The following is a 16,530-nucleotide window of genomic DNA, read 5'->3' as shown; positions in this document are numbered from 1 at the left end:
TTTACAAATTAAATAACTACAATTGTCAGGCTTATATATAACTTGAATGTTATTATATTTCCATTACAACAAAAAAATGTAATTATGCTACAGTGAAAGTAAGAACCTCTTTCTCATCAAATACATTCATATTTATCACAGAACTGAAAGATGAGAGAGACACAACAGAAACACCTAAGAAGATGGTGGAAACCTGGAAACCCACTACGATGTTTCTGTCAACTATTCATTCACATATAGTTTGTTTTTTAGATTCCTCTTCATGTTGAGTGGGTGAATATTGACAATTTACATGAAAAATCTAATCAACAAAGGATTTTTGAGGCAACATGAGTGTTCAGCATGTGTCTGTCTCGCTTTTCCTCATTCCCATTTTCTCTCTCTCTCTCTCTCTCTCTCTCTCTTGCTTCTACTCTCTCTCTCTCTCTTGCTTCTACTCTCTCTCTCTCTCTCTCTCGCTCTCGCTCTGTCTTGCTTCTACTCCCTCTCTCTCTCTCTCTCTCGCTTCTACTCTCTCTCTCTCTCTCTCTCTCTCTCTCTCGCTCTCGCTCTCGCTCTCTCTCTCTTTCCATTTAATGATCTGCAGGACACAGACTCTGTATTGTGTTTTTGATGTAACTTTATTGGAAAAATCATACCAGTGAGCACAGATTTAATGCAAGATCGAGTGTGTGAAGTACTCCTTTGAAGTCCACCTGCACAGCCTGTTAAAATTCACAAAACACACACACACACAAACACACACACGCATACACACTCACATGCACACAGACACACCCAAATGCACACGCGCACACATACGCACAGTAGCACACTCCCACACACATGCAGGCACGCAACCGCACACACGAGATACACTTTGAAATACAAACCAATGACTTACAGGTAATACTAAAGAAGAAGAAAAGCTATCTGGACTTCGAATTCCCAATTTGATCAAAGTGATATTTACAATCACACTGTGACAGCTTGGTAAACCTCCACAGGTCTTTCATTAAAAAAAGGTTGAATTTATGTAATTATCCTTTCCCAGCCCATCACTGTATTGTTATAATTCACAGACCCTAAAGCAAAGCAACAGTAACATCAAGGCCTGTGTGCTGAAACCTACCAGAAAAGTATTTCCCCTACAGTACAGGAACTGTCATTGGCAAAAGAAAATGTAGCAAGCAGAAAGAAATAAAAACAACAACAAGAAAAGAAAAGAAAAGAAATTTAAAAAATGATTAAACGAGAAGAAGAAGAATGAAAAGAAGAAGACTGCTTTTTGCTCATTTTATTCCAATTAAAGCTCAGTTTAGTCCCTGAGGGGGGCTATTTTCATGGTTCTTCAATTTGTCTTTACTCTGAGACAAAGATGAGAGCTCTAGAATCAGGCAGGAGAAGAAATACACTGAGGAAAAAAGAAGAAAATCGCTAGTAGTCATCGGAACTTTGCACAAATCTTTCTAAAAACCGAAAAGATTACATTGACAAAAAGAGGTGGTGGTAGGAGTGGGTTGGGGGGTTGGGGAGGTGGTGTATGTGGGGATGTTGAGGGCTGACTCCCTGGTGTCTTTTCTTGTCGACCTCCAGTTTCAAGTGAGGTAGAGTGGCTTGTCCCTGGCTATCATGCTGCCACTGAAAACAAGAAGAGAGGGAGACGGTGAGAAGGAATAAATAAAACACAGACTTCCCCTTTGAAGTACAGTAGGGACAATTATAAAACTAATATTGAAGGAATAAAGTGTGCCATGTGTTTGTTGGAGTACATTCCAAACAGATGTGGCTAACAAAAGTTTTGAAAACTATTCAGTTAACACTAGAACCGCTAAAGCAGTCATTTTGACCGCACATTTATTTATTTTTATACTCTGCCATTTTTTAAGTCATGCCCCCCTCTGTCCTTGACTTTTCCTAAATAAGTCTATATAACAAACTGTTGTTGTTAGAATCTTAATATCACAAACAGAACTGGAGTTGGAACCAGTTTGAGGAGGGCGTGTCATGTTTCTGAACAGTTTCGCTCCATTGCCCCCCCTCCTTCCAACAGTTGAAAGTGCAGTACCCAGCTGGTAATAACCCCGATAATTGCCTCGAAACTGAACCTAAACTCTACTGAAATTAATTTCACACATATAACAACAGATGAAATAAATGAAGTAAATTATGATTGGGAGAAAAGAGGAGAATGAGGATGAGTTGATGAGCGAGGGGAAGCAAATGCATAATTCTGTAATCACCAATTGTGAATGAAGAACAGGGCGGGCCAGTCTATTGTACCGATCCATTTTAATGTGCCCACTTCACATGTGCCCCCTTCACATGAAGAGACATCTGGTGGCATGTCTTGTGGGGTATGCATGGGTGTCCGAGCTGTGTGCTAGTAGTTTAAACAGACAGCTCAGTGCATTCAGTATGTCAATACTTACAAAAACAAGTAGTGATGAAGTTAATCTCTCCTCTACTTTGAGCCATGAGAGACTGACATGCATATTATTAATGTTAGTGATACGTGTATATTTAAGGGACAGCCGTGCTGCCCTGTTCTGAGCCAATTGTCATTTTTGAAAGTCCCTCTTTGTGGCACAGGCTTTACTCAGAGCCAGTGGCAGAGTGGCAGGTCATTAGTAAAGTTTGAAAAAAGTAAGGGGCCTAGACAGCTGCCCTGGGGAATTCCTGATTCTACCTGGATTATGTTGGAGAGGCTTCCATTAAAGAACACCCTCTGTGTTCTGTTAGACAGGTAACTCTTTATCCACAATATAGCAGGCGGTGTAAAGCCATAACACATATGTTCCAGCAGCAGACTATGATTGACAATGTCAGTCAAATCAGTCATTTGTGTAAGTGCGTGCATGTTGAATGTCCTTCCCTATAAGCGTGCTGAAAGTCTGTTTTCAATTTGTTTACTGTGAAATAGCATTGTCTGGTCAAACACCATTTTTTCCAAAAGTTTACTAACGGTTGGTAACAGGCTGATTGGTCGGCTATTTGAGCCAGTAAAGGGGGCTTTACTATTCTTGGGTGGCGGAATGACTTTTGCTTCCGTCCAGGTCTGAGGGTACACATTTTCTTGTAGGCTTAGATTGAAGATATGGCAAACAAGAATGGCAATATCATCCGCTATTATCCTCAGTAATATTCCCTCCAAGTTGTCAGACCCATGTGGCTTGTCATTGTTGATAGACAAGAACAACAAAATGTAAATCGTAAATCAAAATTACAATGCTTTTCTTTCATAATTTGGTCAGTTATACTTGGATGTGTAGGGTCGGCATTTGTTGCTGGTATGTCATGCTTAAGTTTGCTAATCTTGCCTATTAAAAAATAATTAAAGTAGTTGGCAATATCAGTGGGTTTTGTGATGAATGAGCCATCTGATTCAACGAATGATGGAGCTGAGTTTGCCTTTTTGCCCAAAATTTCATTTAATGTGCTCTAAAGCTTTTTACTATCATTCTTTATATCATTTATCTTTGTTTCATAGTATAGTTTCTTCTTCTTTTTATTCAGTTTAGTCACATGATTTCTCAATTCACAGTACGTTTTCCAATTGGTTGTGCAGCCAGACTTATTTGCCATTTATTTTACCTCATCCCTCTCAACCATAACATTTTTAAATCCCTTATCAATCCACGGGGATATAGCAGATGTATAGTCATTTTCTTAATGTGTCAAGTGCAGCATCTGGTTGCTCCTCATTACACACCACAGACCAGCAAATATTATTTTCATCATTAACTTAGGAATCTTTACAAAACTTCTTATATGACCTCTTATACACTATATTAGGCCCAGCCTTTGGTTTACTTAGACATGGCTACTATATTGTGATCACTACATCCAATGGATTTGGATACAGGTTTAAAGCAGATTTCTGCAACATTAGTAAAGATGTGATCAATACATGTTTATGATTTCACTCCTATGCAGTTTGTAAATACCCTGGTAGGTTGACTGACAGCCCGAACCAGGATTCAGGCACTGGTTACAGTTTGAAGCTTTTTCTTCAGTGGGCAGCTTGATAAAAGCCAGTCAATATTGAGGTCACCCAGGAAATATACCTCTCTGTTGATATCACATACTGTACTTTATCAAGCATTTCACACATATTATCCAGATACTGACTGTTAGCACTTGGTGGTCTATAGCAGCTTCCCACAAGAATGGGCTTTAGGTGAGGCAGGTAGCCATATTACTTAAACAGTATTTAACATGAGATTCTCTCTAACCTTTACAGGAATGTAAAGACTGCATATATATATATATAGGCCGCAACACCGCCCCCAGTGGCATTTCTAACATTTCTGTAGAAATTATAGACATGTATTGCTACCACTGTATCATCAAAGGTATTATCTAAGTGAGTTTCAGAGATTGATTCCATGAAACTTGTTTCATAGACTACATATGTTAATGTGGGCTATTTTGAGCACTTTTTGGCGATGCTTGATTTATTTAATTGCTTTACTGGGAAGCTTGTCAGAAGCAGACATGAACATATTATTTCTGTTTGAGCTGATAGTGTAGAGGGAGCTGCACACAGTGGACTTTCTACTAGGGCACACTGCCTCAGTGCTGTAGTATGACTCTGGTTCATAGGCACATGATTACTGTATACAATAGCTGTAAGATCGACAGAGGCATTCAGGACAGTTACAGGGACATAATGAAGTTACTTACATTGTGACTGCCAACGCCCAACATGGTAATGTACATTTGCTGCAGCATTACTACAACTCAGCGACACAATGGTAGGGATTATCTGAGCTGGGCTTGGGTCATTGATAAGTCATTGTCTCAACACAGCCTTGAAATGTGTGGACAGAGTCCAGGAGCCAAGATGATTTGGATGTAAGCATGGATTTGGATGTAAGCTGACAATAATTGACTATTTTTGACTGCTGTCATATTGACACTTACTGTAGCTGAGCCAAAATTGAGGACTGAAACGGTACAAAGTCAATTCAAGGACACAAAGCAGTAGTATCAAAGGTCTTTTCGAATAAACATTTGAGACAGCATTAAATAATACAATTGTGTACTCAAAGGCATTCATTTGACCTGTTAAAATAGCATTGAATAATACTCTCTGTGCCAGTTTATCGGACACAGATTAAGTATTGGACTAACTAATCATCCTGAATGGAAAATCTCCATTGAAATATTTTCTTAGTCCCAAGCTAGCCTTACTCTGGGTCCAGAAAACTGTCCCTATTCTAAGGTATAAACAGTATAGAATTAAAAATAGTTTCCTATACAAAGCCGATACTGGTCTGGGCTGTCTCACCTGCAGTGGTTGCCACCACACTCCCGATCGCAGTATTCACTGTCCCACTCGTGGTTCTGTCTCCCTCCAGCGTTAGGGGCCCCTGGAGACTGGGAACCAACACTTTTCTGGTACTCTGACTGTAGGTGGGAAAATCCCTATAGGAGAGAGAGCGAGGCCATGGCATTAGTTTAAGTTTCTGACAATGTATACTGGCCATATGGAGAGGGGAGAACAAGAGAGAGATGCAGGGGGAGGGGATGGAGAGGGAGAGGAAGAGAGAGAGAGAGAGAAAGGGAGAGATTCCAGCCACACATGAATAAAACATAGGAGCCATGGTGTTAGCTTTGCAGCTTTTAGTTGATGTGTTATTCCAACCTGGCCTCAGAGCAAAACGTATTATATATTACTCAAATATGTGCCACTCCGTTTAGTATTATATGTAACTTTATGTTAGGTTGGATTACCAATGTAATAGCGGTCGTACAAAATAATATGAATTGTAGTATGTACAGTGCATTTGGAAACTATTCAGACCGAGTGGCGCAGCGGTCTAAGGCACTGCATCTCAGTACAAAAGGCATCACTGCAGTCCCTGTTTTGAATCCAGGCTGCATCACATCCGGATGTGATTGGGAGCCCCATAGGGCAGTGCACAATTGGCCTAGCGCTGTCCAGGTTTTTATTTGACCTTTATTTAACTAGGCAAGTCAGTTAAGAACAAATTCTTATTTTCAATGATGGCCTAGGAACAGTGGGTTAACTGCCTTGTTCAGGGGCAGAAGGACAGATTTGTACCTTGTCAGCTCAGGGTTTCAATGTTGCAACCTTTCGGTTACTAGTCCAACGCTCAAACCACTAGGCTACCTGCTGCCCCACTCTGGTTTGGCCGGGGTAGGGCGTCATTGTAAATAAGAATTTGTTCTTAACTGACTTGCCTATTTAAATTATGTAGACAGGTGTGTGCCTTTCCAAATCATGTCCAATCAATTGAATTTACCACAGGTAGACTAAACAATTTTTGCTCTGACCAGGCTGGTTGTTCTTAGTTCTCTGACAACTTATCCTGGCTTATGGAGAGAGTAGAGAGAGACAGAAGGAGGAGGGGAAGGGATTGACATAGGAAGAGTGGGAAAGAGATAGGAAGAAACAGGAGGAGGGAGAGGCTTGCTCTTTACTTAAGGTCTGAATGCCAAATTCTGCTACATTTCTATTTTAGATGAGTTTAAATGCTAATTGGTTTGGCAGCATAGTACCTCAAGCGAGCCAATAACATGTACATTTTAATTTGAGAGAGAGACTAAAGAGAGAGAGAGAGCGAGAGAGTGTAACGAGGGGAAGGGAGAGATAGTTACTGAGTATAATGTATACATGCTTGTGATGCAAAGTGGAGGAACGGGAATGTGAATAGAGATGTGTACATCTAAAGCAGATATCATGCATCAACCCTAAGTATTGTAGCTACAGTGGCAAGAACAAGTATGTGAACCCTTTGGAATTACCTGGATTTCTCCATAAATTGGTCATAAAATTTGATCTGATCTTCATCTAGGTCACAACAATAGACAAACACAGTCTGCTTAAACTAATAACACACAATTATACGTTTTCAGGTCTTTATTGAACACACTGTGTAAATATTCACAGTTCAGGGTGGGAAAAGTATGTGAACCCTTGGATTTAATAAATGGTTGACCCTCCTTTGGCAGCAATAATCTCAATCAAACATTTTCTGTAGTTGCCAGATCAGACCTACACAATGGTCAGGAGGAATTTTGGACCATTCCTCTTCAAAACTGTTTCAGTTCAGCAATATTCTTGGGATGTCTGGTGTGAACCGCTCTCTTGAGGTCATGCCACAACATCTCAATCGGGTTGAGGTCAGGACTCTGACTGGGCCACTCCAGAAGGCGTATTTTCGTCTGTTGAAGCCGTTCTGTTGTTGATTTACTTCTGTGTTTTGGATCGTTGTCCTGTTGCATCACCCAACTTCTGTTGAGCTTCAATTGGCAGACAGATAGCCTTACATTCTCCTGCAAAATGTCTTGATAAACTTAGGAATTCATTTTTCTGTCGATGATAGGAAGCTGTACAGGCCCTGCGGCAGCAAAGCAGTCCCAAACCATGACGCTCCCTCCACCATACTTTACAGTTGGGATGAGGTTTTGATGTTGCATACTTCCAAAGTTGTGGCAAAATGGCATAAGGACAACAAAGTCAAGGTATTGGAGTGGCCATCACAAAGCCCTGACCTCAATCCTATAGAGCATTTGTGGACAGAACTTAAAAAGCGTGTGCGAGCATGGAGGCCTACAAACTTGACTCAGTTACATCCAGCTCTGTCAGGAGGAATGGGCCAAAATTCACCCAACTTATTGTGGGAAGCTTGTGGAAGGCTGCCCAAAACATTTGACCCAAGTTAAACAATTTAAAGGCAATGCTACCAAATACTAATTGAGTGTATGTAAACTTCTGACCCACTGGGAATTATGATACAGTGAATTATAAGTGAAATAATCTGTATGTAAACAATTGTTGGAAAAATGACTTGTGTCATGCACAAAGTAGATGTCCTTACCGACTTGCCAAAACTATAGTTGTTAACAAGAAAATGTTATCAAATCAAGCTTAGCATTAATTTTACAGGCAGTCGATACATATCAAAACCATCGCCCCTGAGGAGCACGGAGCTAACAATATTCTTTCTGAAAGGAGGTAACGCGCTGTGTTTGCTGAACTAAACCGTATCCCCATCCAACCCTGCACACGTCATTGTTTCACTATTTTAACTCAACGTTCTACACTTAATTCTGATTCTGGACCAGTCATACTGTTTAGACTAATAATGGAATTGGTAATGGAATGCTGATCCAAACTAGTTGCTAAGGTTACAGAGAACCAAACGGTTATAAGTTGTTTGGAATTAGGAATGAGTAATTTAATAGGATCTCTATGGTCCATACTCTCCACACTAGCCTACTGAAAAGTGAGCATGTCCACTATTCCTTCATATAATTTGGTGATATGATATATGCTGGTGATATCGGCACTCCCAGAGTCACACAAACCTGCTGGCCAGGAGGAGGTGAGTGAAGAGAGGCCTGGAGTCCCATCTGGTGGGAGATGATTGGCTGGGACTGGCCGTGCTGCATGCGGATTGGCTGGTTGAGGAGGGAGTTCTGGTGCATGGAGAGCTGTTGGTGCAAGGGCGGGCTGATCTGGAAGGAGGAAGGGGGAGAGGCACTAATGCTGGGCAGCATCTGAGACTGGCTGAGGGTCCGGGAGAGTGCGTGACGCGTAGCCCCCGCGTAGCCCTGCATGTCCGACAGGGGGAAGCCCCCTGGCCCCAGACTGTAGGGGGAGGAGGGCTGGGGTGGCACGCTGTACAGGGGTGGATTGGGGGGCATCATGTGGGAGGAAGGCTGGCTCGTCTGGACACTTTTCGTCTCCACAGGGTCATTGTAGGTCTGAGGACAGAGGGGAAGACAAGAGGGACAAAAAGGGCAGTTAAAATAGGTATTACCCAATATATTACACAGCTAATTTATATTGGTGAGATACAGGTATGTCAATGCAAATATATTAGCCAATATATTACACAACTAATACAATAAATGGGTAGAACATATGAACACATCATCCACTCAGGTCCCTCTATGTGAAAATCATGATGTTTAGTTCATTTCAGCATGGAAGTCACATCCCCTGAGCTGCTTAATTTCATTAGACATTCCATCCTTTCATAGACTATAAAATGGCAAACCTATATGTATAAGTTGCTGCGGTATGAAATATGTTCAGGCCCTCTCATTAGCTGTCACAGTTGTTGACGTGAGCTTTCGCTGTCTGCTATTTGGTAATGGCGTACATACTGTCTATTGAACAGAGCCAGAGAAATAATCAATGAAAAGATGGATAGAAGACTAAAGACGAGGGAGATACATTTGCAGGTCAAGTGGGAAATGAAATGGTAAAGAATGGTGAGAGATGGGTGGGAGTGAAGTGTTTGTGGGCTCCCTTCCAAGCACTGAACAACCACTGAAAGCAGTACTATTTTATACTATACTATACTATTAAGCCTATTCTATGAACAACAGGTGAGTATTAATTGTGGAGATTTAGAAATGAGAAACTTCCCCTTTAAAGGGTCAGGTAGTAACAAGGTAAGGAAACCAATCATTTATCATTTGGGTTAACTATCCCATTATGTGTCCCTTGGTGGGTTGAAAAGCACTAAACTCCACTTTGACTTTCGGAATGAATGAACCTCGTTAACTTGGGGCTTTTAAACGAGACATTTACTGTAGTCATCAAGCTCCATTTGTGTGTGTTCTTTTCCCCCCAACATAGATTATCAGTGTGCGTCACAAACAAAATGGTAACAGGTGCGCACGGAACACTCCGGGCACGTGACTCATCCAAAATGTCACTCTGCCGATTTTTAATTACCTTCAATTCCTCTGTCCTTGATTCCCACTTCTCTTCAGCAGTTTAAACACACTATTTAAAGAGGACTCCTTCTGAATGGCTACATGTACTATGTGTCTTGTTGTGAGTGGTGGTGAATGAATGGTAGATTTGCAGTTTTTTTCTGCCTGTTTTAATTTCTTTTAAAGGCCTGCCAATCTGCACACGCATCAATCAAGCCCTTGAATACGAGATGTGTCAGAAAGCAATATTTAATTACGCAAACGAGTGGTGAGAATGAGCTTTATTAAAGGGGAAAAACCTGCAACTGGTAAAGAGAGAGGTTGATGAATAAACTGTTCATGCCTTAATCAAGGCATTTGTTTTGGGCTTGTAAGCCTTGGAGGAAGTGTGAGGCCATGGGGACCGGTGAGAGGCTGTTTAACATGGTAATGCAATTTGGGTTTATGTGAAGGGAAAACAATGGAGTGAAGACATGGAAATGGAAGAAATAGGTGCTTGGCACTAAGACTGGCACACGGAAAATGTTAGTAGAATCTATTATGATGCAATCCTACTGTATATTATGCATCTAATCCGGTTCTGAATTTGTACTTTAAGACTCATAGTTGGGAACCACAGATATTAATTGATTATCTTGTCTAAAGTCTAAATATCTAAGTATCTAAGTATATATGACAAGTTGAATACAGTATGTCTAAATATCTAGGGGTAAGAGGAAAGGTTTGAACAAGGATTGGATGAAGCAATGTTACACATGTGAAGGCATCTCCATGTATTATTAAATACATTCAAGTACATTACAGTACTGTATATCAAATCCATGAAATCCAATTCGGATCGGGATTCATCTCAACTCAGATTTTCTTTTCAGACCTCCTACAACCACTTGTTTTCTACTCTGTCCTGGAAATGTTTGGCGTCAATAGTGCCAGAGCAGCTATCAAATCTCATCTCCAACAACCCAGAATACAACTGATGGGAGCTAGCCTCAGGCAGCCTCAGGCAGTTCCTCAGGCAGTTCCTCAGGCAGTTCCTCAGGCAGTTCCTCAGTCAGTTCCTCAGGCAGTTCCTCAGGCAGTTCTTCAGGCAGTTCCTCAGTCAGTTCCTCAGACAGTTCCTCAGGCAGTTCCTCAGTCAGTTCCTTAGGCAGTTCCTCAGGCAGTTCATCAGGCAGTTCCTCAGGCAGTTCCTCAGTCAGTTCCTCAGGCAGTTCCTCAGGCAGTTCCTCAGGCAGTTCCTCAGGCAGTTCCTCAGACAGTTCCTCAGGCAGTTCCTCAGGCAGTTCCTCAGACAGTTCCTCAGACAGTTCCTCAGTCAGTTCCTCAGGCAGTTCCTCAGGCAGTTCCTCAGGCAGTTCCTCAGGCAGTTCCTCAGGCAGTTCCTCAGGCAGTTCCTCAGTCAGTTCCTCAGGCAGTTCCTCAGGCAGTTCCTCAGGCAGTTCCTCAGGCAGTTCCTCAGACAGTTCCTCAGGCAGTTCCTCAGGCAGTTCCTCAGGCAGTTCCTCAGGCAGTTCCTTAGGCAGTTCCTCAGACAGTTCCTCAGGCAGTTCCTCAGACAGTGCCTCAGGCAGTGCCTCAGGCAGTTCCTCAGTCAGTTCCTCAGGCAGTTCCACAGGCAGTTCCTCAGGCAGTTCCTCAGGCAGTTCCTCAGGCAGTTCCTCAGGCAGCCTCAGGCAGTTCCTCAGTCAGTTCCTCAGGCAGTTCCTCAGGCAGTTCCTCAGGCAGTTCCTCAGGCAGTTCCTCAGGCAGTTCCTCAGGCAGTTCCTCAGTCAGTTCCTCAGGCAGTTCCTCAGGCAGTTCCTCAGGCAGTTCCTCAGTCAGTTCCTCAGGTGGCAGAACCAGGAGCCACCATACTAAGCAATGCTCACTCATGCCTCCACACACACAGACACACACAGACACACACACAGAGACACACACACTCGCTCATACACATGAACATGCATACGTAAGAACACACATAGGCATATACACCCTCTCTCATGCACAAACACACACACACACACACACACACACACACACACACACACACACACACACACACACACACACACACACACACACACACACACACACACACACACACACACACACACACACACACACACACACACAGACACACACACAAAGACACACAGACATACAGACACACACACACACAGACATACACACAGACACACACACAGACACACACAGACACGCACAAACACACACACACAGACACACACACACAGTCCCCACCCCCCCAAACACACCTTTCGTCCATCCCGTCCTCTTGCCGTGTTGCAAATAACACAGACGAATAAAGGTGTGTGCGTGTCTGTGTGTTTGTCTTTGTGTGTGTCGGTGTGTATGTCTGTGTGTGTGTGTGTGTCTGTATGTCTGTGTGTGTGTCTTTGTGTGTGTGTGTGTGTGTGTGTGTGTGTGTGTGTGTCTGTGTGTGTGTGCGTGTCTGTGTATGTGTGCGTGTCTGTGTGTGTGTGTGCCTGTGCGTGTGTGTGTGTCTGTGTGTGTGTGCGTGTCTGTGTGTGTGTGTCTGTGTCTGTGTGTGTGTGCGTGTCTGTGTGTGTGTGCGTGTCTGTGTGTGTGTGTGTGTGTCTGTGTGTGTGTGCTTGTCTGTGTGTGTGCGTGTCTGTGTGTGTGTGCGTGTCTGTGTGTGTGTGTGTCTGTGTGTGTCTGTGTGTGTGCGTGTGTGTGTGTTTGGGCCCTAATTTTCACCGTTCTCTTCAAAGCATACACACATAAACCTTCTCCAGCAGGGCTGCACGGAGCCCCTACCCCAGGATGAGAGAAGAACTCTCCATCTAATTTATTATCCCTTATATCACCACTGACCCATGTATATCAGAGACGTGACCCCCCCCCCCCCCCCCCCCCCCCCGCCATTACCTTGGTAACCAGAGTGGCTCTGTACGTGGCCAGGGCTTTCAGGTACTCTTTCTTCGCCGCCTCTGTTTTCCTCTTGTAGCCCTGCGAGAGAGAGACAAACAGCAACAGAGCAGTGGTAAGTGACAAGGCACTAAGCTAGGCTAAGCATTTTAAATGACATTTTGGTAATTTAGCAGACACATATGAACAAATACTCTAGTATATACTATGATATAAATACTATAGTATTCACTGTAGTGTTTTTGCGGACTTTCCTGTAGTACTCACTCTAGTATTTACTGTAGTATACTGTAGTATTTACAGTTAACTATAGTATAAATACGATAGTAAAATAAAACTGTAGTGTATATACTATATTATACAACGGGTGGGTCTAATCCTAAATGCTGACTGGTTAAAACCGCATTCCAGCCGGTGTCTATTCCACAAGTTACCACCGGCTAAATCTATGATGTTAAAATGCCTATTTATTCTGTTCCATTTGACTGCGCAATCCACTGTCTCATCAGAACAGCCAGGTACTTTATAAACTTGATCTCCACTATAAAAAGCATCTGGAAATGATCTCACATTTCTTTCAGACTAACATTTAGTTTTCAACAGCGATTTGTATTGGCTAGCTACCAAGCAAGGGATACGAACGTTGCCAGCCAGTATGGCAATGGAACATTTAGAACGAACGACTGGGTCGCGTCCATAAATACAGAACAAAAAGTCTGAACGACTAGGTCGCGTCTCTAGCAACTGAACCGATAGAACGAACGACCAGCCGTCTTGGGTAGCAACTAGAGGTCGACCGATTATGATTTTTCAATGCCGATACCGATACAATTATTGGAGGACCAAAAAAAAGCTGAGGCCGATTTAAAAAATGTTTTAAATTAATTAATTTGTAATAATGACAATTACAACAACACTGACTGAACACTTTTATTTGAACTTAATATAATACATCAATCAAATCAATTTAGCCTCAAATAAATAATGAAACATGTTCAATTTGGTTTAAATAATGCAAAAACAAAGTGTTGGAGAAGAAAGTAAAAGTGCAATATATGCCATGTAAAAAAGCTAACGTTTAAGTTCCTTGCTCTGAACATATGAACGCTGGTGGTTCCTTTCAACAGGAATCTTCAATATTCCCAGGTAAGAAGTTTTAGGTTGAGGTTATTATAGGAATTATAGGACTATTTCTCTCTATACCATTTGTATTTCATATACCTTTGACTATTGGATGTTCTTATAGGCACTATAGTATTGCCAGTGTAACAGTATAGCTTCCGTCCCTCTCCTCGCCCCTACCTGGGCTCGAACCAGGAACACATCGACAACAGCCAGCCTCGAAGCATCGTTACCCATCGCTCCACAAAAGCAGCGGCCCTTGCAGAGCAAGGGGAACAACTACTCCAAGTCTCAGAGCGAGTGACGTCACCGCTTGAAACGCTATTAGCACGCACCCCGCTAACTAGCTAGCCATTTCACATCAGTTACACACCAGCCTAATCTCGGGAGTTGATAGGCTTGAAGTCATAAACAGCTCAATGCTTGAAGCATTGCGAAGAGCTGCTGGCAAAACGCACGAAAGTGCTGTTTGAATGAATGCTTACGAGCCTGCTGCTGCCTACCATCGCTCAGTCAGACTGCTCTATCAAATCATAGACTTAGTTATAACATATTAACAGACAGAAATACGAGCCTTAGGTCATTAATATGGTCTAATCCGGAAACTATCATCTCGAAAACAAGACGTTTATTCTTTCAGTGGAATACGGAACCGTTCCGTGTTTCATCTAATGGGTGGCATCCATAAGTCTAAATATTGCTGTTACATTGCACAACCTTCAATGTTATGTCATAATTACGTAAAATTCTGGCAAATTAGTTCGCAACGAGCCAGGCCGCCCAAACTGTTGCATATACCCTGACTCTGCGTGCAATGAACGCAAGAGAAGTGACACAATTTCACCTGGTTATTTTAGCTAAATATGCAGGTTTAAAAATATATACTTCTGTGTATTGATTTTAAGAAAGGGATTGATGTTTATGGTTAGGTACAATCGTGCAACGATTGTTCTTTTTTCGCAAATGCACTTTTGTTAAATCATCCCCCGTTTGTTAGGAAGAAATAGTCTTCACACAGTTCGCAACGAGCCAGGCGGCCCAAACTGCTACATATACCCTGACTCTGTTACAAGAGAAGTGACACCTAGTGTCCCTAGTTAAAATAAATTCATGTTAGCAGGCAATATTAACTAAATATGCAGGTTTAAAAATATATACTTGTGTATTGATTTTAAGAAAGGGATCAATGTTTATGGTTAGGTACATGTTGGAGCAACGACAGTCTTTTTTCGCGAATGCACACCGTATCGATTATATGCAACGCAGGACATGCTAGATAAACTAGTAATATCATCAACCATGTGTAGTTAACTAGTGATTATGATTGATTGATTGTTTTTTATAAGATAAGTTTAATGCTAGCTAGCAACTTACCTTGGCTTCTTACTGCATTTGCGTAACAGGCAGGCTCCTCGTGGAGTGCAATGTAAGGCAGGTGGTTAGAGCGTTGGACTAGTTAACCATAAGGTTGCAAGATTGAATCCCCGAGCTGTCAAGGAAAAATTCTGTCGTTCTGCCCCTGAACAAGGCAGTTAACCCACCCTTCCTAGGCCGTCATTGAAAATAAGAACTTCTTGCCACTATAGGGGGTGCTGTTTCGCATTAGCATAATTTGCTCTCCAGATTAAACTGCCTAGTACTCAATTCTTGCTCGTACAATATGCATATTATTGTTATTATTGGATAGAAAACACTCTCTAGTTTCTATAGCCGTTTGAATTATGTCTCTGAGTGGAACAGAACTCATTCTACAGCACTTTTCCTGATAGGGAGTGAGATTTCAGAAATGTTGGCCTCTGGTCCCAGGTCAGTTTTAAAGTCCCTGTAAATCCTATGAGGATACAAATACTGCCCACGCCTTCCTCTAGATGTCAGTAAGTGGTGACAATTTGAATGGAGTCGATTGCGCAATCAGGGCCTGTATAAAACAGCACAAGGCGGAAGTGGATTTCTTTTCCTGCTGCGCCTGACGCACGAAGGACGTTGGACTGGATCTCTTTCCAAGCTTTGGTTTAGCCACTTATATATCGCCGGTCATGTTTTTACTCGTTATAGGTGTTAAAGACATCATAAGGTAGTTAATTTAAACCGTTTTATAGCAATTTATATCCGTTTAGTGCGATTTTGAGGCAATTCTTGGTGATGCACTTTGAAGCTTTGGGCACGTTTCCAGTACCGGTCGAACGTTAGTGGGCATTTCGACGGACAAGCGGACATCTTTCGACCAAAAGAAGATTAGACCCAAGAAAGGATACATTGCCCAAGATTCTGATGGAAGATCACCTCATAGTAAGAAATATTTAAGATGATAAATCGTTGTTCTGTCGAAAAATGTTAAACGCATATTCCGCCATTTTGTTTGGTATAGCTTCGCTTGGCGAACCCTGTATTGCACAGTAAGGATAATTTTAGAAATGTAATTCAGCGATTGCATTAAGAACTAATTTGTCTTTCGATAGCTGTCCAACTTATATTTTTTTAGTCAAGTTTATGAATAGTTAATCATGAGACAAGATCACTGTCAAATATGGCGCCCGACATTTTCAGGCTAGTTTTGCTAGTATTGTCATTGTATAACCACGTTTTTTTTGTGGCTAAATATGCACATTTTCGAACAAACTCTATATGTATGTTGTAATATGATGTTACAGGAGTGTCATCGGAAGAATTCTGAGAAGGTTAGTGAAAAAATTAATATATTTTGGCGATGATTACGTTATCGCTCTCTTTGGCTTGAATCGATGCTCTGGTAACGTTTGCACATGTGGTATGCTAATATAACGATTTATTGTGTTTTCGCTGTAAAACACTTAGAACATCTGAAATATTGTCTGAATT

At 41.9% G+C, this 16,530-nt stretch overlaps 1 protein-coding gene across 3 annotated transcripts in view; it reads right to left on the bottom strand.

Moving 5' to 3' along the window:
- Positions 1-604: 604 nt before the first annotated feature.
- LOC120065440 (TOX high mobility group box family member 2-like) overlaps positions 605-16,530 on the bottom strand; it is a 202,577-nt gene continuing 186,651 nt past the window's right edge. For all 3 annotated transcript variants that reach the window (XM_039016456.1, XM_039016458.1, XM_039016457.1), the window contains 4 exons: positions 12,571-12,651; positions 8,320-8,718; positions 5,273-5,409; positions 605-1,620 (listed from right to left, as the gene is read on the bottom strand). In XM_039016456.1, the coding sequence (XP_038872384.1) occupies positions 1,578-1,620; positions 5,273-5,409; positions 8,320-8,718; positions 12,571-12,651 (660 nt within the window). In that variant the 3' untranslated portion in view covers positions 605-1,577. The remainder of the gene's footprint in view (positions 1,621-5,272; positions 5,410-8,319; positions 8,719-12,570; positions 12,652-16,530) is intronic.

Source organism: Salvelinus namaycush, chromosome 20, assembly GCF_016432855.1.
Source record: "Salvelinus namaycush isolate Seneca chromosome 20, SaNama_1.0, whole genome shotgun sequence".
In the NCBI taxonomy this organism is placed as follows: domain Eukaryota; kingdom Metazoa; phylum Chordata; class Actinopteri; order Salmoniformes; family Salmonidae; genus Salvelinus; species Salvelinus namaycush.
Note: the sequence above shows the minus strand (reverse complement) of the source record. Positions and strands in the feature narration are given on the sequence as shown.